This window comes from Callithrix jacchus, chromosome 13, assembly GCF_049354715.1.
Source record: "Callithrix jacchus isolate 240 chromosome 13, calJac240_pri, whole genome shotgun sequence".
NCBI classification, from domain to species: domain Eukaryota; kingdom Metazoa; phylum Chordata; class Mammalia; order Primates; family Cebidae; genus Callithrix; species Callithrix jacchus.
Genome location: NC_133514.1, coordinates 39,239,425 through 39,261,208, shown reverse-complemented (window position 1 = coordinate 39,261,208; position 21,784 = coordinate 39,239,425). Strand labels below are relative to the sequence as shown.

General features: G+C 51.2%; 2 protein-coding genes across 49 annotated transcripts in view; one reads left to right on the top strand and one right to left on the bottom strand.

Moving 5' to 3' along the window:
• The window catches only part of FGFR1 (fibroblast growth factor receptor 1), a 60,474-nt gene extending 40,858 nt beyond the window's left edge, over window positions 1-19,616 (top strand). For 3 of the 39 annotated variants that reach the window (XM_078347492.1, XM_054243847.2, XM_078347493.1), the window contains exons 3-18: window positions 1,777-2,043; window positions 3,293-3,376; window positions 3,622-3,794; window positions 6,742-6,865; window positions 8,250-8,440; window positions 10,992-11,136; window positions 13,206-13,402; window positions 14,565-14,710; window positions 14,947-15,068; window positions 15,506-15,616; window positions 16,349-16,539; window positions 17,460-17,582; window positions 17,732-17,802; window positions 18,075-18,212; window positions 18,349-18,454; window positions 18,562-19,616. In XM_078347492.1, the coding sequence (XP_078203618.1) occupies window positions 1,777-2,043; window positions 3,293-3,376; window positions 3,622-3,794; window positions 6,742-6,865; window positions 8,250-8,440; window positions 10,992-11,136; window positions 13,206-13,402; window positions 14,565-14,710; window positions 14,947-15,068; window positions 15,506-15,616; window positions 16,349-16,539; window positions 17,460-17,582; window positions 17,732-17,802; window positions 18,075-18,212; window positions 18,349-18,454; window positions 18,562-18,738 (2,366 nt within the window). In that variant the 3' untranslated portion in view covers window positions 18,739-19,616. Of the gene's footprint in view, window positions 1-1,776; window positions 2,044-3,292; window positions 3,383-3,621; window positions 3,795-6,741; window positions 6,866-8,249; window positions 8,441-9,764; window positions 9,916-10,991; window positions 11,137-13,205; window positions 13,410-14,564; window positions 14,711-14,946; window positions 15,069-15,505; window positions 15,617-16,348; window positions 16,540-17,459; window positions 17,583-17,731; window positions 17,803-18,074; window positions 18,213-18,348; window positions 18,455-18,561 lie in introns of all 39 variants that reach the window. The other 36 variants (XM_078347488.1, XM_054243846.2, XM_078347489.1 and 33 more) reach the window with 14 other exon arrangements.
• Window positions 19,367-21,784, bottom strand: part of LETM2 (leucine zipper and EF-hand containing transmembrane protein 2) — a 27,306-nt gene continuing 24,888 nt past the window's right edge. For all 10 annotated transcript variants that reach the window (XM_035270292.3, XM_078347517.1, XM_078347518.1 and 7 more), the window contains one exon: window positions 19,367-19,464. In XM_035270292.3, coding sequence (XP_035126183.1) covers window positions 19,408-19,464 — 57 coding nt within the window. In that variant the 3' untranslated portion in view covers window positions 19,367-19,407. The remainder of the gene's footprint in view (window positions 19,465-21,784) is intronic.

The window sequence follows — 21,784 nt, the reverse complement described above, 5'->3', positions numbered from 1 at the left end:
TGAGCTCTTTTAAAGCTGCCCTCCTATTTCTGATGACTCCTATTTAAGATAAAGCACATGGGTGGATGCGGGCTGGGCCTGCAACCTCGGTCCCCCCGAGGGAGAAACCACTGTCAGTCCCTGGTCACTTCTGATGCTCAGGACACCCATTTTCATTTTTACTGTTTCTAGTGGAAGCCTGTTGAGCACTTCCAAAAGACCTTTAAAATGATGGGGAGTGAAAGAGAAAAGGAAGACGAGAAAGGAAGGCAGTGAAGGGCTGAGGTGACTGCATGTGTGCTATTTATTGAGCAAGCATTTACTGAGCAACTCCTGAGTACCCGGCATCATAGCAGGTGCTGGGGATTTGAAGTACCGATGACACATCCCCATGCTCAGGTTCAGAAAGAGGACTGCCCTTCAGTATGACAGGAGGAGAGGGCACCAAACCCAGACTGGGAATCAGAACAGCCCTTGAGGAGAAGTCACCAACTAGGCTGAGACTGAAGAGTGAGTAGTGAGAGCTGGGCAGAAAAAATCAGCGGCCCTGTGGCTGCTGGGGCAGCTGTGAGCCACAGCAGGGGCTGAGGGAGAGCATGCTGTTTCAGAACTTTGTGCATCAGGAAGCAGCATTCGTTCCACAGAGTCTCTTAGGGCAAACAGATGGTGAGAACAGGCCTCTCCAAGGCTGCAGGCCGAATGTGGGTGGTAGGTGTGAGAGGTAGAAGATGTGAGGAGTACATTTGAACATCCTAAAAGGAAATAGAAACTTCATTTCCCCTGGTGAGTGCAAGGGGTGTATTCAGGAGGCGGGTAGCAGCCCAGGATGGTGGACTCAGGTGTGTCCGGGCACAGGCCTTCTTGAACGCGTGTGGGAAGAGGCACTGGTCAGGGTAGGGCACCTGTGGTATCAGATCTTGTGAGCTGCAGATACGCCCTGTGGGTCCAGTGCTCCCACCCAGAGACAGAGAAGGACAGGACACTGGGAGGAAAAGTGGATGGTGAAGGCCTGAGAGGGTGTGCCCAGGCAGAGGGCTGAGGAGAAAGGAGCTTTGTCTTCGACAGCTCCTGCTGCCAGAGCAAGTGTGGATTTTGTGGCAGCTGCGGCCTCCAGTCCTAATGTAGTCAACAGCTCCAAATCCCCTGGCCGGACACCTGCCAGTGAGAGGTTCCCTGAGCTGACCTCTCCTTGGGCTGCCCCCCCAACATGTGCATCTGACACATCGGGGGCCAGACCCCTACCCTCACCAAATCACACAAATCCTGGTCAGCCCCGTTGACAAATTGTCTTCTCTGGACCTGGGTGGGGGCTGCTGGGGTTTTGAGGGGTGGGGTTTGTTCAGCTGTTGCTAGGGAAGGGTGAGGTTGAGCTATCCCAAAGGAAATGGAGTGTTCCTCTGGCAAGTGGTGGTCTTGGCAAAGAACTGAGCGTCTAGGGAGGGGGCAACTCTGGACACAAGTCCTGGGGAGGGCGGACCTTTACCCTTAGGATGGAGGGAAATGAAACGCGATCTGCTTAATGCTGCTACAGCTGCTTCCTAACTTTGCCTCTTTCTTCCTTTGACTTTTGGAGGAGTGGGGTGGGAAAACATGGGGGTTCCCAGGCAGCTAGCCGTTTCCCCACTGACCCTTGCTCCAACTCCCGCCACCCCAGCTCAGTAGCCTCCAGTAAGTGATGCCCAGGACAGTGCGGCTGCGAGTGGCCAGCGTAATTCCCTTTGTCTCTCCCCTCCTCCCCTCTCCCTGTCTTCCTCTCTCGCCCCTTGGCTCCTCTTCCCGGCCCTGTGGTGGCTGCAGCCCAGCCCTGGGGAGCCCCTGTGGAAGTAGAGTCCTTCCTGGTCCACCCTGGTGACCTACTGCAGCTTCGCTGTCGGCTGCGTGACGATGTGCAGAGCATCGACTGGCTGCGGGACGGGGTGAAACTGGCAGAAAGCAACCGCACCCGCATCACAGGGGAGGAGGTGGAGGTGTGGGACTCCGTGCCCGCGGACTCCGGCCTCTATGCTTGCGTGACCAGCAGCCCTTTGGGCAGCGACACCACCTACTTCTCCGTCAATGTTTCAGGTTGGTAGCCAAGCCCCGCCCTCGCCTCTCCCTAGACCCACCCCCTCCAACGCTCTCTGCCAGTTTCAGGGGGAGGTGAACCTCCTCCCCTTCGTGATCCGCCCCCACTCTGCTTCAGAAACCGCTGCCCACTAACATTGCTCCCTGCCTGCCGCGTGGCTTGGCTCTCAGAGTTGTGACCAGGTTTGGTGGGCCCAGGCCGGAGATCTGGGGCTTCCAGGACCCATCTCGGAGGTGATTGCCAGGGATCTTGGGACGTTAAGGACCTGTGATGTTTCCCACCACAGCTTGCCCAGATCTCCAGGAGGCTAAGTGATGCTCGGCCAGCTTCTACCCCACCACTCCCTTGCCATTTGGACTTGGTACTTGGCTTAGTGATTAGAGCCCCTGAACAGGAGGTGGGATCCCTGCCGTGCTGGAGCGGGGAAATCAGGTGCACCGTAAGGGAGCAGTGCCAGGGCAGCCAGGGAACCCTGGCGCTCTGTGAATCCGGAACCTGCCACTCTTAGAATGTGACTTCCACAAAAGTAGGATTTGAGGAAGTGGAGCTGAAATTTTCTTTATGCCATGAATGCACCTCGGGGTGTGGACTTGGCACCAGATCCCCAAAGGTGATAGGAAGGACTGGAGAAAGATCTGGCATGAACCCCAATGGGTGACCACATGAGTATCAAGCCTGTTCTTACAAGAAATAAGTACTTATTGGGGAGAGGTGTTGGCAGCTGCCGGGGTGGTGGGTGCCCTATCTGCTCTGGTTAAGGAGGGCAGCCGCCAAACCTTAGTAGACATATGCCAGAAAAATTCTGACTGTGGGTGTTTGGCCCATCCTTTCGAAATTGCATCTAGCCACAGTGCATCTAGGCCTGCCTGGGTTTCCCTATAGTAGCCATCCAAAGAAGAATACAGGCTGCCTGGCTGCAAGTTGAGACCCAACACACCCAGGTGGCACCACAAGTTGAGAGAGAGCCTTTGAATGTAGGATGGAATTAAGTTAGAGAGGAACAGCTGACCCTGATGGAGCCACCCAGTGTGAAGGCTTCTAGGCAGTGCTTTGGAGAAGGAAGGAAACACAAACAGGAACTGTTCTTAAATAGTTCCCATCCCACTGAGAGATGGTCACTAAGGGAGAAGTGGGACTGGGATCCCCATGGGGAGGGTGTCCGTGTTATCTGGAACTGCACTAGCCTTAGTGAATGAAATCCAGGCATCCCTAGGAGGAACCTCAGTGCCCCCCTTCTTATTCCCATAGATGCTCTCCCCTCCTCGGAGGATGATGATGATGATGATGACTCCTCTTCAGAGGAGAAAGAGACAGATAACACCAAACCAAACCGTATGCGTGAGACACTTTCCTATCTTACTGCCCTGGGTGTTAGGTTAAAGAGGGGAGGAGAAGCCTGAATGGGGAGGAGGAAAGGGTACATGGGGTCATGTTGCCTGTTCTGCTAAGTGCTAGGTACTGCTCACGGTTGTTGGGCAGATCGACAAGGCACCCCAGGTCCTGACCTGGGCCCTGCTCCTGAGCCTGACAAGCTGCTCCTCCCACCCTGCCTGTCTCTCTTGGCTTTCCCTGGGCAGCTGTAGCTCCATATTGGACATCCCCAGAAAAGATGGAAAAGAAATTGCATGCGGTGCCAGCTGCCAAGACAGTGAAGTTCAAATGCCCTTCCAGTGGGACCCCAAACCCCACACTGCGCTGGTTGAAAAATGGCAAAGAATTCAAACCTGATCACAGGATTGGAGGCTACAAGGTATGTGTGTGTGCATGCGAAAGTTAGAGTAATGGCAACAGGAGAGGCCGAGTTAGGAAATCCTGATTATATGCTTTTAATTGTTTTAAGTAATCTTCCCCAACTATCCAGGTGATGCATTACAATTTTTAAATACAAACAAATGCAAATAAGGTTTAAAAATGTCTTCAGTCTTCTTTCTGTGTAATATGGTTTTTACATAGTAGATCGCATCATGTATGTAATTTTCTTGCCTTCTTATTTGTTAACATGAGTCTTTGTGTGATTTCTTTTCAAGCATGACTGTTTGAAACAATTTTTCATAACTGTGTAAGATTCCATTATTTTAAAATCCCATAATTTGGCTGGGCGCAGTGGCTCATGCCTGTGATCCTACCACTTTAGGAGGCCAAGGTGGGCGGATTGTCTGAGCTCAGGAGTTTGAAACCAGCCTGAGCAACATGGTGAAACCCCCTCTCTACTAAAAATACAAAAAATTAGCCAGACATGGTGGGAGGCTAAGGCAGGAGAATCGCTTGAACCCGGAAGCAGGGGTTGCAGTGAGCTGAGATCGCACCACTTCACTCTGGGTGACAGAGTGAGACTCTGTCTCCAAAAAACAACAATAAAACTCCCATAATTTAATGAACTATTGTGATATTAGGTATTTTCTAGTTTTCACCATAGTAAATAATGTTGCAGTGAATCTCTGTCAGCATTTTTAAGTGTGCTTCCTTAGGACAGATTATTATACGTGAAATTACCAAGTTAAAGGGTTGTAAGCATTTTTGAGCCTTTGATACATTACCAAATTACTTTCTTAAAAGGGAAAATTGATTCACCCTCCCATAGCAAGAGTATGAGAATGACAAATCCACTATACCTTGGCCAGCAAATTTGATAGGCAAAAACATAGCAGACCCCCTTGTCCCTGCTGTCATTGTCCGTGGTTTCATTACCACAGTCAACCAACAATTAAAAATAGATGAGACTGGTCATGGTGGCTCACACCTGTAATCCCAGCACTTTGGGAGGCTGAGGTGAGCGGATCACCTGAGGTCAGGAGTTCAAGACCAGCCTGGCCAACATGGTGAAACCCCATCTCTACTAAAAATACAAAAATCAGTTGGGCATGGTGGTAGGCGCCTATAATCCCAGCTACTTGGGAAGCTGAGGCAGGAGAATCACTTGAACCCAGGAGGTAGAGGTTGCAGTGAGCCAAGATCACACCATTGTGCTCCAGCCTGGGCAACAGGAGCAAGACTCTGTCTCAAAAAAAAGATGAGTACAGTATAAGTTATGTTGAGAGAGAGCGACCACATTCATAAAACTTTTATTATTTATTACAGTTGTTCTGTTATGTTGTTAATCTTGTGCTGTGCCTAACTTATACATTAAACTTTATCATGTGTGTGTCTGTATAGGAGAAACCAGTGCTATTATCTATGTAGGTTTTGGTACTTTTGCAGTTCCAGGCATCCACAGGGGGTCTTGGGACATATCCCCCACGGATCAGGGGGATGACTGTATTTATTTTATTATTCTCTTGTATATTATTTTGTTTATTAAAAAAGTTAGAATTTTCATATATTAGTAAGCAGTTTTCATTTCCTCTTCTGCAAACTGTCCGTCACAGCCTCGGCCCATCTGTATTTGTAGGAAGAACACCTTCCTTTAATTCCTCTTCAGAGTTTCTGGTCCTCCGTATAGTCCCATTTTTCTCTCATCTCACCTCTTATCTCGTTAATCACATGTAAGGAAAGCAGAGTATTTTCAGAAAGAATAGGGCAACTTTTTTTATTTGTTTGTTTTTTTGAGACAGAGTCTCACTCTGTCACCCAAGCTGGAGTGCAGTGGCATGGTCGTGGCTCACTGCAGCCTCTGCCTCCCAGGTTCAAGAAATTCTCCTGCCTCAGCCTCCCGACTACCTGGGATTACATGTGCGGGCCACCATGCTCAGCTAAGTTTTATATTTTTAGTAGAGATGGGGTTTCACCATGTGGGCCAGGATGGTCTTGAACTCCTGACCTCAAGTGATCTGTCCACCTCAGCCTCCCAAAGTGGTGGGATTACAGGCGTGAGCCACTGCGCACGGCCAGAAACATTTTAAATTAATTCACCATGCACTCACTACATGCAAGACACCATGCTATAAATGCTACAAGACAGCATTCCTGCCCATAAAAATTTTCTAGTCTGATATGAGGCAAATGTCATGAGCTGCTATTATAAAAAGCAGACTATGATCAGTGCTTCAGTAGACAAAGGGTAAGCACAGTTCTGGCCAAAGACGGGGTTGGAGGAAATTTTTTTTAATTTGTTTTGTTTTGAGACAGAGTCTCACTCTGTTGCCCAGGCTGGAATGCACTGGCACCAATCTCGGCTCAGTGCAACCTCCACCTCCTGGGTTCAGGTGATTCTTCTGCCTCAGCCTTCCAAGTAGCTGGGATTACAGGTGCTCACCACTACACCCAGCTAATTTTTTATATTTTTAGTAGAGATGGGATTTCACCAAGTTGGCCAGGCTGGTCTTGAACTCCTGACCTTGTGATTTTCCCACCTTAGCCTCCCAAAGAGGAGATGGCTTTTGAAATGAGCTGTCAAGGGCAGCGACGGCTAGTTTCTCGTCAAATAGAAGTGCACAGTTGGGAACATTCCTGGTGTATTTGGGAGTGTTTGCAGAAGACACATCTGTCCGCATCACGAATGACCTCGAATGTCACAGTGGAGACTTCCAGAATCTTCACACCCCATCTGCCAGCTTGTCTGCTGATGTGTTCTTTCAGAATGTGAATGGGCTGGTAGGAGGCACTCCATGCCTCATCCTAGCCGACCCTGCAGCCTGGGGCCCTGTGCCTCCAGGCTCTGATGTGGAGGGCAGGTGTCCCAGGGTTCGGACATTGTCATGGGGCTTCTGCCTGCGTTTTCTTCCAGACCCTCAATGTACCCCTTTGGCGTTTCCCCTCAGGTCCGTTATGCCACCTGGAGCATCATAATGGACTCCGTGGTGCCCTCTGACAAGGGCAACTACACCTGCATCGTGGAGAATGAGTACGGCAGCATCAACCACACCTACCAGCTTGATGTCGTGGGTAAGAGGGCAAAGGCGGCAGGAGGAACGAGTTTAGCAGGAAGAGTCGCTTGGAGAACACAGCCAGTGTCCAGGTTTCTTAGGGGACGAGTCAGGATAGCGGTTGGCACTTCTCGGCTTTGTCACCTTGAGCAGGTCACTTCTCTCTTTTGAGCCTCACTTTTCTTATCTGTGAAATGGAGTTAAGATCAGACAGTAACACATGTCAGAATTGGTTGTCACTGTGAAATGGAAGGTGCTGTTCAAGGTATGTCCTGAAAGAGGCACTGTTGGAGCATAATAGGAGCTGTGGCTTAATGCCAGGCTCCCTAAATACTTTCCCTGTAATGCGTGTGGCACACCTGCAAGGTTGGTGGTATTAATCTAGCTCTACACAGGAGCGCAGGGGCTGAGGCTCAGAGAGGTCAGACACCTTGCTAATGCAGAACTCCACGGCTTTGCCAACTCCAGGGCATCACAAGAGACTCTCGGAAGAACATCAAGCCTCTTGGCGCTATAAGTGCAGCCCTTTTCCTTCTAGGAGTTCGAAATTTACTCTCTAGAGGTCATTGTTTACAGAGTCTCATGGCCAGTGTTCTTGATTGTGACTATATGGTCTAAAAAGGAAACTGTGGCCAGGCACAGTGGCTTATGAGCTCCAGGTGGTGTGATGGGATTACTCACGTTTGTGATCGCATCACTTTAGAAGGCCAAGGCAGGAGGATTGCTTGAGGCCAGGAGTTTGAGACCAGCCTGGACAACACAGTGAGACCCTTTCTCTGTAAAAAATTTTAAAACTAGCCTAGTACAGTGGCATGTACTTGTAGTCCCAGCTGAGTAACTGAGGCTACTGAGGTGGGAGGATCACTTGAGCCCAGGAGTTCAAAACTGCAGTGAACTAGGATGACATCCCTGTGCTGCAATGTAGGTGACACACAGTGAGACCCTGCCTCTAAAGAAAGACAAAAAGGAGATTCTGATCCGAGAGATCGGAGTAAGATCTGAGATTCTGCATTTCTAACAAGCTCCTAGGGGATGCTGGTAGCACTGTTTGTGGACCATACTTTAAACAGCAGGCGTCAGGACTCTGGTTTTACTTAAGGAGAAGCAGGTTGTGCTGAGGCCTGGGGATGCAGCTGAGTTAGAACATTCTCCATGAAATCATGAGCGACTTACTGTGACTGTAAATATGATGCACCGCCTTGAGGAGGAGGATCCTGATGGCTTAGGGTCTGAAGAGAAAGTGTCCGTTTCCCTAGCTCTGGTTTGAGAGGCTTTGGCTCAGCAGAAGTGCTGGGAGATTTACAACCCATCACTGGGAAGCCAAGGGGGATGCAGGTGAGCACACTGATCTTTAGCCATGGCAGGGTCCCCATGACAAGCACCTCCTCTCCCATCTTCCACAGAGCGGTCCCCTCACCGGCCCATCCTGCAAGCAGGGTTGCCCGCCAACAAGACAGTGGCCCTGGGTAGCAACGTGGAGTTCATGTGTAAGGTGTACAGTGACCCACAACCACACATCCAGTGGCTAAAGCACATCGAGGTGAACGGGAGCAAGATTGGTCCAGACAACCTGCCTTATGTCCAGATCTTGAAGGTAATCATGGCCTCAGTCTTCATGGGCCAGTCTACTTGGGAAGGACACCAGTGCCCCCAGGGCTCAAGTTCCTGTGGGCAAGCTCAGTGCCCCCGAACAGGATCATTCCTTACCCTGCAGACACACACACTCCATCTTGGTAGGAATCTAGCCATATCCCCCAGGACTAGTGACAGAGGTTGCGAAGTGGAGGTGAGCTGGGAACAAGGGCTGCAGGGGTGGGTGATGCTGGTCTGTAATGAGCTTTGAGAGCAACATCGCTGGGGTTTTGGGGTCAGCCATGCAAGGAAGGCATTTGGACCCCTGCCTTTTCATTGCCTGAGACCAGAGCCTTTCCAGCAAGTGTTTCCCAGTTTTAGCTCTGCTTCCTGAGTTACGTACGATCTTTCTGGCCATTGGGGTGCATGATAAGACCATCTCTTATTAAGAGTTGGAAAAACAAAAGCCACCTATAAATTCTAAGCCATGCGAGGAGTAATGGCATTTTCTTCCTTTTTCTTCTTACTCCCAGACATTCACTGTCCCTGAATGCTCCATTAATCCAGGGAAGGTAATTGCCTAAATCTCCAGTGGATCTTGCAACAGGAAGGAACCAGAAGCTGGGAAAGTTGTTTACCTTCTTGTCCCAGAGTTAGACCTCATCCTCCCCTGGCTCAGCTGTCTCAGAGATATACTGGCCCTCCCTTCTTTTCGCCACTGGTGCTAAAACTGCTCTGTAGGACCTTGGTCACTGTCTCCACTCACAACCCCTGCTCCAGTCCTGGAGGGAGTGTGTTAAATACAAACAGAACATTCCATTTGAAGCAGTGATTCCCCTCCCCCGACAGTCAAATGCTTTGGATTTTTGAAGTCCATTTGTTCTGTCCTTGTAAAAGGGAAAGAAGGCTGGGCACTATGGCTCACGCATGTAATCCCAGCACTTTGGGAGGCTGAGGCCAGCAGATCACTTGTCAGGAGTTCGAGACCAGCCTGGCTAACGTGGTGAAACCCTGTCTCTACTAAAAATACAAAAATTCGCTGTGCGTGATGGTGGGCACCTGTAGTTCCAGCTACTCAGGAGGCTGAGGCAGGAGAACTGCTTGAACCCAGGAGGCGGACATTGCAGTGAGCTGAGATCACGCTACTGCACTCCAGCCTGGGTGAGAGTGAGTGAGACTCTGTCTCAAAAAAAAAAAAAAAACGAAAAACTAATAGAGAAGATAATCAATCTCACTTAGTATCTCCCTTCACTCCCTGGGCCTGCCTGAAAGTTAAACAGGAGCAACGTGCGTGGCCACATCCCAGCGTTTGCCCAACTGACTGGTGTGTCGTTGGTTTGTTCCAGCATTCGGGGATTAATAGCTCGGATGCGGAGGTGCTGACCCTGTTCAATGTGACAGAGGCCCAGAGCGGGGAGTATGTGTGTAAGGTTTCCAATTATATTGGTGAAGCTAACCAGTCTGCGTGGCTCACTGTCACCAGACCTGTGGCAAAAGGTAATGGGGAGATGGACGGGACCCTGTGCTGGGGATGTGATGTAGGCCTCAAGCTGCCGGGCAGGCGGGGAAGCCAGTGCTGGACTGTCCCTGTCACCCTACTGTATTTCTAGTGCCCAGAGCCATGGAAAAATACCCGGCCTGGGAGGCTGGTTTGGTTTGGTATTGTGTTGGTGTCTGCGGGCTCCCTCTCTGCCTTCTGTGTGTTCCTTGGCTGTGTGTTGATCCATGTGAGGACTCATGGGAATACAGTCTTGCTGCGTTACAAATGGTACTTCAGACAGAAGGTGTGAGTGGTGTTTAAGAGAAGGGGCTTTAGGCCAGGCACAGTGGTTCACACCTGTAATCCCAGCACTTCAGAAGACTGAGCTGGGAGGATCGCTTGAAACCAGGAGGTTGAGACCAACCTGGGCAACATAGCAAGACTCCGTCTCTATAAATAAAATAAATTGGCCAAGCAGGTAGCGTGTGCCTGTAGTCCCAGCTAGTCTGAAGTCTGAGGCAGGAGGATGAGGCTGCAGTGAGCTGTTTGTGCCACTGTACTCCAGCCTGGGTGACAGAGTGAGACCCCATCTCTAAAAACGAGAGAGGAGGGGCCAGGCATTCCCTTGCATACTCGTATCTGCAGGCTGTGTACGCACACATGCGTGTGTTTCTGTGTGTACGTGTGTGTGTGCATGTGTGTCTGCAGCCCCCGCCATCCCTCCTGTGTTCACCCTCTGGCTATCTTTACCTAAAACCAAACAGTCCCCGCCTGCCGGCCCCATTTCTCCATGCCGCTCACCGCCCGCATGCTCGGATGGGCCAGTGGCTGCCAGCGTCTGGTGAAGGGTCGTAACCAGCCATCGTCTTCTCAGGTCTGCCGGAGGTCCTCCCTCAGGGTCTTACCCTCTTCTTCTAACAGGTTTTGCTGCCTGGTGGTTTTCGTTTGTTCCTTGTTGCAAAGAAGACTCGGGGGAGCATTTCTTCCTCTGGTTCTCCCCTCCCCACCCGTCTCTCCCTCCCTCCCTTGCTCTGCATCTCTTAGAGGACTCATGTCCTGTGCTTGTCCATTTTGCTTCCGTTGTCTCTTTTAGACTGCTGGAGTGAATACCACCGACAAAGAGATGGAGGTGCTTCACTTAAGAAATGTCTCCTTTGAGGACGCAGGGGAGTATACGTGCTTGGCGGGTAACTCTATCGGACTCTCCCATCACTCTGCATGGTTGACCGTTCTGGAAGGTACACACTGTAACTTCTCCTCTCGATGTCCTGCCCTCGCCATGGGCACGGGGGGAGCATGCATTTCCAGGCTTGGGGAGACACAGAGGCAAGAGAGCTGGAAGAATGGGCTCCTGCCTGCCTGGTGCCATGTCCTGCCCCAGCTTTAAGGGCTGAATCCTCTCGCCTGAGAGAAGAGCTTCCCTAGTTTTGCAGGCACAGGGAAGCCTCCCACTTGTCCACCTGCCTCTGCTCTCCCGTGGCCAGTGCAATGCATGCCCGGGATCTGGGTTAACCCTGCAGCCGGCCTCCTCCACAGCAGGCTCCTTCCATCCTTGGCTCCAGCAGCCTTCCCTCCTCCTCTGGGTACTGAGCATCTGAAAAGTCTCAGATAGGGCCCCATGCCTCTTCTCCCTGCACTCAGGCGCTCAGCCCAGGGGGGCTTGCTGCTTGCAAAGAGTAGCCCACCCTCCTCCTGTCCTACCATCCTGTGCCTTTGGAGGAGGAGAAAGTCTGCCTGGTCATGTGAACTGAGCTGCCTTCAAAAAGGCCTGTCCTGGGCAGCCACAGCAAGCTTCATGATGTCCATGTATCCTCTTTGGCCGCTGCCATCTCTCATCTCCCGAGGGGAGGTCTGCATGTTGAGCTGGGGAGGAAGGAGCCTGCAGCTTGCTCAGGGTGGTGGCTGGTGACCCCGGGGCCAGGTCTTGCTGCTGTCTCTTGGAATGTCCTAGACGTGGGTCTGGGCACTGCTCTTGGTCCTGCTTGCACTGCCCTCTCCTCTCTTGCCTCCTTTCCCCCTCTGCCCTGCTTGCTCGTCAGGGTCTCCAGATGCCCCTGCTGGAGGCAAGAAGCGTTCTGTTTTTCTCATTGTCCCTGTCCTTGTCCTGTCTGTGCTCCCCGTGTGCTCCCAATCAGTTGTCTTTGTTCCTCAACACCAGGGAAAGAAAAAAACAGCAACACTTCTCCCTGTCGTCAGCTCTGCTGTCTCCTTAGCAGGCCTTGGATGTTCTCCTGGGCTCAGTCTGGGGTTGTGCCTCATGCCTTGCTGGGAGGGTTCTCAGGGGTGCCGCCTCTGAGGCTAGCTGATGGGTTTTAAAGGGGAAGGTTGGGAAGAGGCCTGTGGAAGGAGGAGGGCTGTCCACACCCGTGGGGCAAAGCACGTTCTGTGAAATCAGTGCTGCGTGAGCTGGGATGAGAGCCTTCCAGCCCCTTGTGCTGAAGGGAAGGGTGGACTGAACTGGCTTAGCTGCTGTGGCAATGGAGTGGGGGGGTGAATCCTAATCTGAAGGTGGGAGAAGAGAATAGTAAAATGTAGCCCCTGTCCCCCTGCCACCACATTTTCTTAAGTTTTAGTAGTTGAAGCCTGTAAGTAGAATTCGTAAGCACTACCAAAAAAAGCTTATTTTTGGAAATGAAGTCAGCTTTGCCTGTGGTTTGACTAGGTGTAAGTATTTACCTGTGTGACTCGACACAGATGACACAGACCCCAAGTGGGACATTGAGCAGGGTGCAGGCTGGTTCACCTCCTGTCCTCTGTCCTCATTCTGTGAGTGCCACCATCACCAGGTGCTGTGGCCTGCAAAAATAAATAAGGTACCAGCCCTGCCCTCAGGGACCCTGTGGCTTCTTAGGGACAGAGGACTCAAACACCTCTGTCCCTGTGTGTTACGTGCATGCACACAGAGCTGAGGCTCTGCAGAGAAGGGCCATGGCTCCCTGAGGAGACCAAGAAAGGCACACAGAAGTGACTTCTCAGCTGGCCCTTACAGAGTCCCTGGTTGCCTGTACCTGTCCAGTCCAGCTGAGCAAGGAGGCCCAGGAATGAATGAGGATGGGACTTGCATAGCATCATGGTTCCAGGCCACCCCTCTTCCATGGCTCCAGTCCACTGAAGGCAGCCTCTGAGATCAGGGGCTTGTCTCGATTCTCCTAGGGCCACAATCCTAGTCCTAGCTAGAACCTGACATGGTTCTTCTCCCTGAAAGTTCCCAGGGGACAGGAGATAGGTGTTGTTTTTCTAATGGGAGTGGAGCCTTGCATGGACAGGGCCCTCCAAACCTGCTAACACCCTGTTCGCACTGACTCAGCCCTGGAAGAGAGGCCAGCCGTGATGACCTCACCCTTGTACCTGGAGATCATCATCTATTGCACAGGGGCCTTCCTCATCTCCTGCATGGTGGGGTCGGTCATCATCTACAAGATGAAGAGCAGCACCAAGAAGAGTGACTTCCACAGCCAGATGGCCGTGCACAAGCTGGCCAAGAGCATCCCTCTGCGCAGACAGGTAACAGAAAGTAGATGGGGGATTTGCACACTCAGCACCATCTCTCTCTCTGGGCCTCTAATCCGCTGGCCTCTCCACTGTCCCTAATCTACAGCTTTGGGCTTGGCTTTGTGGCTTCTGAGCCAGGCACAGGAGAATGTCATGAACTAAGTGCTCCAGAGTCTGTTTTAAGCTAGTGTAGCCTGTGAATCTTCTGCACCCTTCATATCCCATTGAAAGTCCCCCAGACCCCTGGCACATGGATTGGGAGGAAGTCCTATCTGGATGGAATGTGCAGCCAATAGCATGCATTTGAACTGTCCCCAAGGGCTGCTTAGAAGTGCAGAGATGCAGGGTAGAGAAGAGGACCGTATGTATTAGTCAGTTTTCACACTGCTGATAAAGACATACCCAAGACTGGGCAATTTACAAAAGAAAAAGATTTAATAGACTCACAGGTTCCACATGGTTGGGGAGGCCTCACAATCATGGCAGAAGGCAAAAGGCGTGTCTTACATGGCAGCAGACAAGAAAAGAGAGCTTGTGTAGGGAAACTCCTAAAAACCATCAGATCTCGTGAGATTTATTCACCGTCACAAGAACAGCACGAGAAAGATCTACCCCATGAGTCAGTGACCTCCCACCAAAAACAGGTCCCTCCCACAACACGTGGGAATTCAGGATGAGATTTGGGTGGGGACACAGCAACCATATCAGCCATACCATACTATCCCCTTGTCCTCCTGTGTGCCCACCCTTCCCCATGGAAGGAAACTGTTAGGTACAGGTGTGTGCAAGAATGACCATTCCCTCAGAAGCCTATGCTCATTCTGGAAGGTGCTTTGGGAGTTTGGAGTCCATAAGCTAAGGCAAAGTATTTGCAGAGTTGTGAGAATAGAGTTGTTACTGCAGTGATCAGTAATAAAGTATCAAGCTGGAAGAGGTGCATTTGATCTGCTTATTTTAAAGGTCAGTGAAATCCAGAAAGGCCAGCCAGTGGCAGAAATAGGTCAGTCCTAGAAGTTGGGCCTCCTGTGGTCTTCGGACCACTCTGTATTGCTGAAAGAACATGAGATACACAGAAACGTGCCTCTGCCATTGTTGGGAAGCCCTGACTAGGAATGGAAAGGAGTCGCCCTTGTCCCCGCTCCTTGCTCTAGGGTGACCCCACTCTTCCTTGCAGGTGTCCGCTGACTCCAGTGCGTCCATGAACTCTGGGGTTCTTCTGGTTCGGCCATCACGGCTCTCCTCCAGTGGGACTCCCATGCTAGCAGGGGTCTCTGAGTATGAGCTTCCCGAAGACCCTCGCTGGGAGCTGCCTCGGGACAGGTAACAATGCTTTAACTCCTAACTTTTTGAAGGCATCCTTTGCTTGCTATTCTAGTGGTAGAAGGTGTGTATACTAACACCTTCAGGGCAGTGAAGGTGTGTGAAATGCCTGCAGAAACATTCATTTCCATTTTCTGCTCGAAGTTGGGTGAAATACAGAAGTGGAGATGGGGTGCCTCTCAAAGTTTGAACTTCACCAGCCCCAACTTAATGCCGCTGTCTGTTTTCCCTGAAAGACTGGTCTTAGGAAAACCCCTGGGAGAGGGCTGCTTTGGGCAGGTGGTATTGGCAGAGGCCATCGGACTGGACAAGGACAAACCCAGCCGTGTGACCAAGGTGGCTGTGAAGATGTTGAAGTGTAAGTGATGCTTCTGTCCTTGCAGAGACAATCTTGTCCCATTCCAAGCAAACAGCAAGCCTCAGGCCCAGCAGAGCAGCTTCTCTGGTGCTTTTGCTGCCCACACCTGCTCCCCTGCCTGCTTGGGGTTACCTGGGAGTGGAGGGGGTGTTCTGCACCCTGAGATTGTTCTGTGACCTCACTCTGTTTCTTGGCATCAACCTGGGCTATGGTTAGGTTTTTATCCTGGATCTATCAGTTGCTGACATTTCTCCCCACATCCCTCCCCGCTCACTACCACCTATTGCAACAACTCCCATGAGAGGGAAGGTGGAAGTGGGGAGGAGAGAATCAAGTCCAAGAGAAAAGCGGCCCCTCGGAACATACCCCTCTACCTTAGCCTTTCTCCTGCCCTCCTCCCTTCCAAAAGTAAATGAGTCTCAACATGTTCTTTAAAGCGGATGCAACAGAGAAAGACTTGTCAGACCTGATCTCAGAAATGGAGATGATGAAGATGATCGGGAAGCATAAGAACATCATCAACCTACTGGGGGCCTGCACGCAGGATGGTGGGTCCCGGCCAGGCTGGCCTTCCCTCCCCAGCAGGCAGAAGGTCTGAGCTGTTAGGGAAGGGGGTTGAGAGGCTGCTTTGGCAGAGGTTAAAATGTGTTTCTTGGGGTCTGGGCTCAGCCCATATGTGTTCATCGAAGAATACAGATACCTAGATTCACACACATGGTGTGTTAACAGAGACAGCTGAGTAATTATGGTCTAAATTAGGGTGCTCAGGCTGGGTACAGTGGCCATGCCTGTAATCACAGCACTTTGGGAAGCTGAGGTGGGAGGATCACTTGAGATCAGGAGTTTGAGACCAGCATGGCTAACAAGATCCCATCTCTACTAAAAATACAAGTTAGCCAGGCGGCATGGTGCATGACAGTAATCCCAGCTACTTGGGAGGCTGAGGCAGGAGAATCACTTGAATCTGTAAGGCGGAGGTTGCAGTGAGCCGAAAATTATACCACTGCACTCCAGCCTGGGTGACAGAGCGAGACTCCATCTCAAAAATAAATAAACAGGCTCTTATCCCAACATTGCTTGGGAAATTTCTGGACTATGCCAGGAATAACTATTTATCTGGTTTTCTTAGGGTGGTAGAATGGATTTCCCAGGTCCCCTAAAAGGAGGCAGGAGAGGGGAGGTTGGCTGGGGTGTGCTGCTGGGGGTGGGGTTTCCATGAGGTGATGCCAAACATGCTCACCTGCTGCCGGCTGCATGGCCTCTTCCTCCTATGTCCGCAGGTCCCTTGTATGTCATCGTGGAGTATGCCTCCAAAGGCAACCTGCGGGAGTACCTGCAGGCCCGGAGGCCCCCGGGGCTGGAATACTGCTACAACCCCAGCCACAACCCAGAGGAGCAGCTCTCCTCCAAGGACCTGGTGTCCTGCGCCTATCAGGTGGCCCGAGGCATGGAGTATCTGGCCTCCAAGAAGGTGTGGACCCTGAAAGCTCCCCTGGGTATTGCTGGGGTGGGAACAGAGCCCTCCCAGTCCTCCAGCCTGTGACTTGTCATCTTGTGGTGGCGTTGTGGATGCATTGAGCACGGGCCCTGTGCGTTGTCTTAGGCTCTCTGGCAACCAGAGTCAGGAGAACCAGTGTAGCCAAGTGGCCTTGGGGTCAGACTGCTGTAGGGTCAGATCTGTACACTGCCATTTTCTGTGTAGCCTCTTATAATTCTTCAAGTACAAAATAAGAATAACATCAGCTGGGTGCAGTGCCAAGGCAGGAGGATTGCTTGAGCTCAGGAGTTTGAGACAAGGTTGGACAACAACAGTGAGACCCTGTCTTTAAAAAAAAAATTTCAAAGTTAGCTGGGTGTGGTACTGTGTGCCAGTAGTCCCAGCTACTCCGGAGGCTGAGGTGGGAGGCTGACTTGATCCCAGGAGTTTGAGGCTGCATGAGCCATGATCATACCACTGCAGCAGAGCACGACTATGTCTCGGAGAAAAAAAAGTATAATAATACCTATGTTGTAGAATTGTTATGAGGATAAAATGAAACGATGAGCATTGAGTGCAGTGTTTGGTGTGTAAGCGCTAGCTTGATTTGAGCCCAGCTCAGTGTGGACTTGCTTTGCTGGGAGGCAAGACCTAGGAACCTGCGCAGTGTCAGACAAAGCAGAGGCATAAAGGGCCAGCCTTCGGGGAGGGAAGGGAGGAGCACTTGCTGTGATGATTGAGAAGCCTGGAGCTGGCAGAGAACATTCTAGAAGGGAAAGCAAAGGTTCGGGGCAGAATAGTGTAGGCAGAAGTCTGTGAGGCAAGTCGGCCAGTTGCACAGGTGGTGGCCCCCAGAGCCTTCCAGCTCCCTCACCTCCCTCCCCTCCCCCTGCTCTCCCTTCCTCCTTCCTCAGTGCATACACCGAGACCTGGCCGCCAGGAACGTCCTGGTGACAGAGGACAACGTGATGAAGATTGCAGACTTCGGCCTCGCACGGGACATTCACCACATCGACTACTATAAAAAGACAACCAACGTGAGTGCCAACAGGGCCGCCCCATGCTGGTGGTTTCATCTGAGAAGCGAAGGGTGGGTGGGATGGCTTGAAAACCCACCCCCAGTCCCTTCCCACCTGTGTCACGGCCCAGCCTGGGGCCACCCCAACCTCCCCGGTGCTGCTTGCAGGGCCGACTGCCTGTGAAGTGGATGGCACCCGAGGCATTGTTTGACCGGATCTACACCCACCAGAGTGATGTGTGAGTTTGCAATAAGCAGTTGCCAGGGAGGTGTGGGATAAAGAAAGGATAAAGAACTTCCACCACTGCAGAGTCCTGCATTCCCCCTGGACAGAGGAGTCCTTTCGCCCCAAGAGAAAAGCAAAACATTGTGGCCATTGCCTCTGCTCCAGATGTTGAAAGGATGATCTGTTCCCCACGCTGTCTCCTGGCACTGCCCTGGGTGGAGGATTTGTGCTGGAGGAGGGGAGGCAGAGAAGCTCTAACACCCATAGCTCTGCATCTGTCTGCAGGTGGTCTTTTGGGGTGCTCCTGTGGGAGATCTTCACTCTGGGCGGCTCCCCATACCCCGGTGTGCCTGTGGAGGAGCTTTTCAAGCTGCTGAAGGAGGGTCACCGCATGGACAAGCCCAGTAACTGCACCAACGAGCTGTAAGTCTGAGGAGATGTCGGAGGCCCCAAGCCAGGCCCTGGGGCAAGAATGGGCTTGAGGGGCAGGGGGCTATACTAAAGGGTGTCCATCTCCAGGAGGCAGCCTTTCCTCCCTGACCTTACAGTTCTGCCCCAGGTACATGATGATGCGGGACTGCTGGCATGCAGTGCCCTCGCAGAGACCCACCTTCAAGCAGCTGGTGGAAGATCTGGACCGCATAGTGGCCTTGACCTCCAACCAGGTAAGGCTACCTGTGCCAGAGCTCAGGCTGTCCCCACTGCGCGCATGCACCTCTCTGAGCAGGGAGGAGGGGCCGAGCCCATTGCTGCTTCCTCTCGCCCCTCACAGGAATACCTGGACCTGTCCATGCCCCTGGACCAGTACTCCCCCAGCTTTCCTGACACCCGGAGCTCTACGTGCTCCTCAGGGGAGGATTCCGTCTTTTCTCATGAGCCGCTGCCTGAGGAGCCCTGCCTGCCCCGACACCCAGCCCAGCTTGCCAATGGCGGACTCAAACGCCGCTGACTGCCACCCACCATCAGCTGTAATCCTCACCCACAGCCCCTGCCAGGCCCACCGCCCGTCCATCTCTGTCCCCTTTCCTGCTGGCAGGAGCTGGCTGTCTACCAGGGGCCTTCCTGTGTGGCCTGCCTTCACCTCGCTCAGCTTACCTCTTCCTCCTCCTCCTCTCCACCTGGCAGTGAGAGGTGCAAAGAGGCAGATCCTTGCTGCTGGCCACTTCGTCCCCTCCCAGATGTTGGACCAAGACCTCTCCCTGCCACCAGGTGCTGCCTGGAAAGTGGGGAGTGGGAGCCGATGAACAGGCATGCAAGTGAGAGCCCTCTGAGCTTTCTCATTTGGGTTTGGTGTGTTTCGCCTTTACCCAGAAGTCCCTAGCACTCTGGCGGCAGGTGCCTTGTCCTCAGGGCTACAGCAGTAGGGAGATCAGTACTTTGGGCCTCGATTGAAGGTGACCTCTGCTCCAGATAGGTGGTGCCAGTGGCTTATTAATTCTGATAGTTGCTTTACTGACCAAATGCATGGTACCAGAGGATGGTGAGGCAAAGGCCAGGTTGGGGGCAGTGTTGTGGCCCGGGGGCTCAGCCCCAAACTGGGGGCTCTGTACATAGCTATGAAGAAAACACAAAGTGTATAAATCTGAGTATATATTTACATGTCTTTTTAAAAGGGTCATTACCAGAGATTTACCCATCGGGTAAGATGCTCCAGGTGGCTGGGAGGCATCAGTTGCTATATATTAAAATCAAAGAAAAAAGAAAAAAAAAGAAAATGTTTTTAAAAAGGTCATATATTTTTTGCTACTTTTGCTGTTTTATTTTTTTAAATTATGTTCTAAACCTATTTTCAGTTTAGGTCCCTCAATAAAAATTGCTGCTGCTTCATTTTTCTATGGACTGTGTGAAAAGGGCAAGAATGTCCACTGGAAGAGGGACACTCACAGGCTCTGGGGCTGGCTCTGTCACAAGGGCACCGCACGCTCCCTGTGCAGGTTCCTTGTAACCTCTTCCTCCTAGGTCCCGCGCCCAGACCTCACGACACACCTCCTGCCTCTCAGATACTTTTGGAAAGTCAGGAAAAGAAGATGTCTGCATCAAGGGCAGGAACCCCCATCCATGCACTAGAGGCGCTGGGCAGAGGGCCAAGGCCCAGCAGCCATTGACCACAGATGGTTTCCTCTGAGGAAACCTGTGGGGTTGAGTTGGGGAGGGGGACACCTACCTAGGAATAGCGACACGGGGTAGAGCTAAAGTGATTAAGAGGAAGCTTCACACCTGTAATCCCAGCATTATGGGAGGCCGAGGTGGGCAGATAACTTGAGGTCAGGAGTTAAAGACCAGCCTGGCCAACATGGCAAAATCCCATCTTTACTAAAAATTCAAAAATTAGCCTGGCGTGGTAGGCATGTTATCCCAGTTAACTCAGGAGGCTGAGGCAGGAGAATCCCTTGAACTTGGGAGGCGAAGGTTGCAATGAGCCAAGATCACGCCATTGCACTCCAGCCTGGGCGACAGAGCGAGACTCCATCTCAAAAAAACAAAAAGGAAATCGAATGATGAAGGTCTGCCCCCCCTGTATGGGCGTGGTTTTGCTGGTGCTTCTAAGTGCAGGAGAACGTGTCACCTGAGGCTAGTTTCGCATTCAGGTCCCTGGCTTCTTTTTTTGTTGTTATTCCTCCCCAGATCGTCCTTCCTGTATCCATGTGACCAGACTGTATTTGTTGTGACTGTCACAGATCTTGGCTTCTTACAGTTCTTCCTGTCCAAACTCCACCCTGCCACTCAGGAAGGGGGGAAAATTCTCCGAATGTTTTTGGGCTTTGGCTGCTTGGAATTTACTTCTGCCACCTGCTGGTCATCACTGTCCTCACCAAGTGGATTCTGGCTCCCCAGTACCTCATGGCTCAAACTACCGCTCAGCCGCTATATTAAAGCTTACATTTGCTGGATTACTGCTAAATACAAAAGGAAGTTCAATATGCTTTCACTTCTGTAGGGAAAATAGGATTGCTGCTTTAAATTTCCACGCTAGGTATTTCTTGGCAGCTGCAGTGTTGGTCACTATTGTAAAATTATTTGTTTCTCTCTGTAAATAGGCACCTGCTTACATTACAATTTGTATTTATGTTTAAAGAAGGCATCATTTGGTGGACAGAGCCAGGAAATGAATTTTTAGCTCTTAAAATCATTTGCTTTGAGGCCGCACAGGAGTGTCTTTCCTTGTAAAATAGTGATGAATTTCTGTCTTGGCCCTACCTTGAAGCAATGTTGTGTGAAGGGATGAAGAATCTAAAAGGCTTCATAAGCCCTTGGGAGAGGTGCTAGAAAATATAAGGCACTATCATTATTACAGTGATGTCCTTGATGTTACTGCTAAAATCACCCATGAATTTCCCCAAAGACTGCATTAGCTGTCAAATAAAAGAGAATGAAATTGACCTGAGAGAAAATGAAATGGCCATTTTACTTAGAGGACCAGACTGGGTCTCCTGAGGAAAGGAATCCAGTTTATCCAATGAAGATGTGCTATCAAGGCACTGAGTCTCTCTGGTTTCCTCAGGGTTAAAAGATTAGGGCTGGATCACCACAGCATTAATCAATATTGCCTTTCTGTCTTTTCAAATTGCCATAGGCTGGGAATCATCGGTCCCTTGGCCTTGCTAATGTAATGTATTGATCTCAGGTAAGTAAGATTGAGCATCAAATGAGGCAAGGAATCTGTCTCAATGATAATGAGGTTGCTGTGCTTATTAGCCACCTCTGGATGGAGTCAGCGAACTAAAGTCTCAGTTGGCATTAGGTGACACACCAGTCTGCTCTCAAGTCACATTGGTCCAACTACTACCTGTTAGTATGTGCTGGTGGTGAGTGGGAAATCTTTAGCCTAGATTTGGCATCACAGAGCAATTGATTGGACAGCATGGATGTGGTTTTGAAATTAGACATGACACAGGTGCAAGGCCATAAGTGTCAGGCCACAGACTCTGTTGTAGCAGAATTCTGTGTGAGACACAGGCCACATCTAGCGTCACTGTGGTTGGGTTTTAGATAAT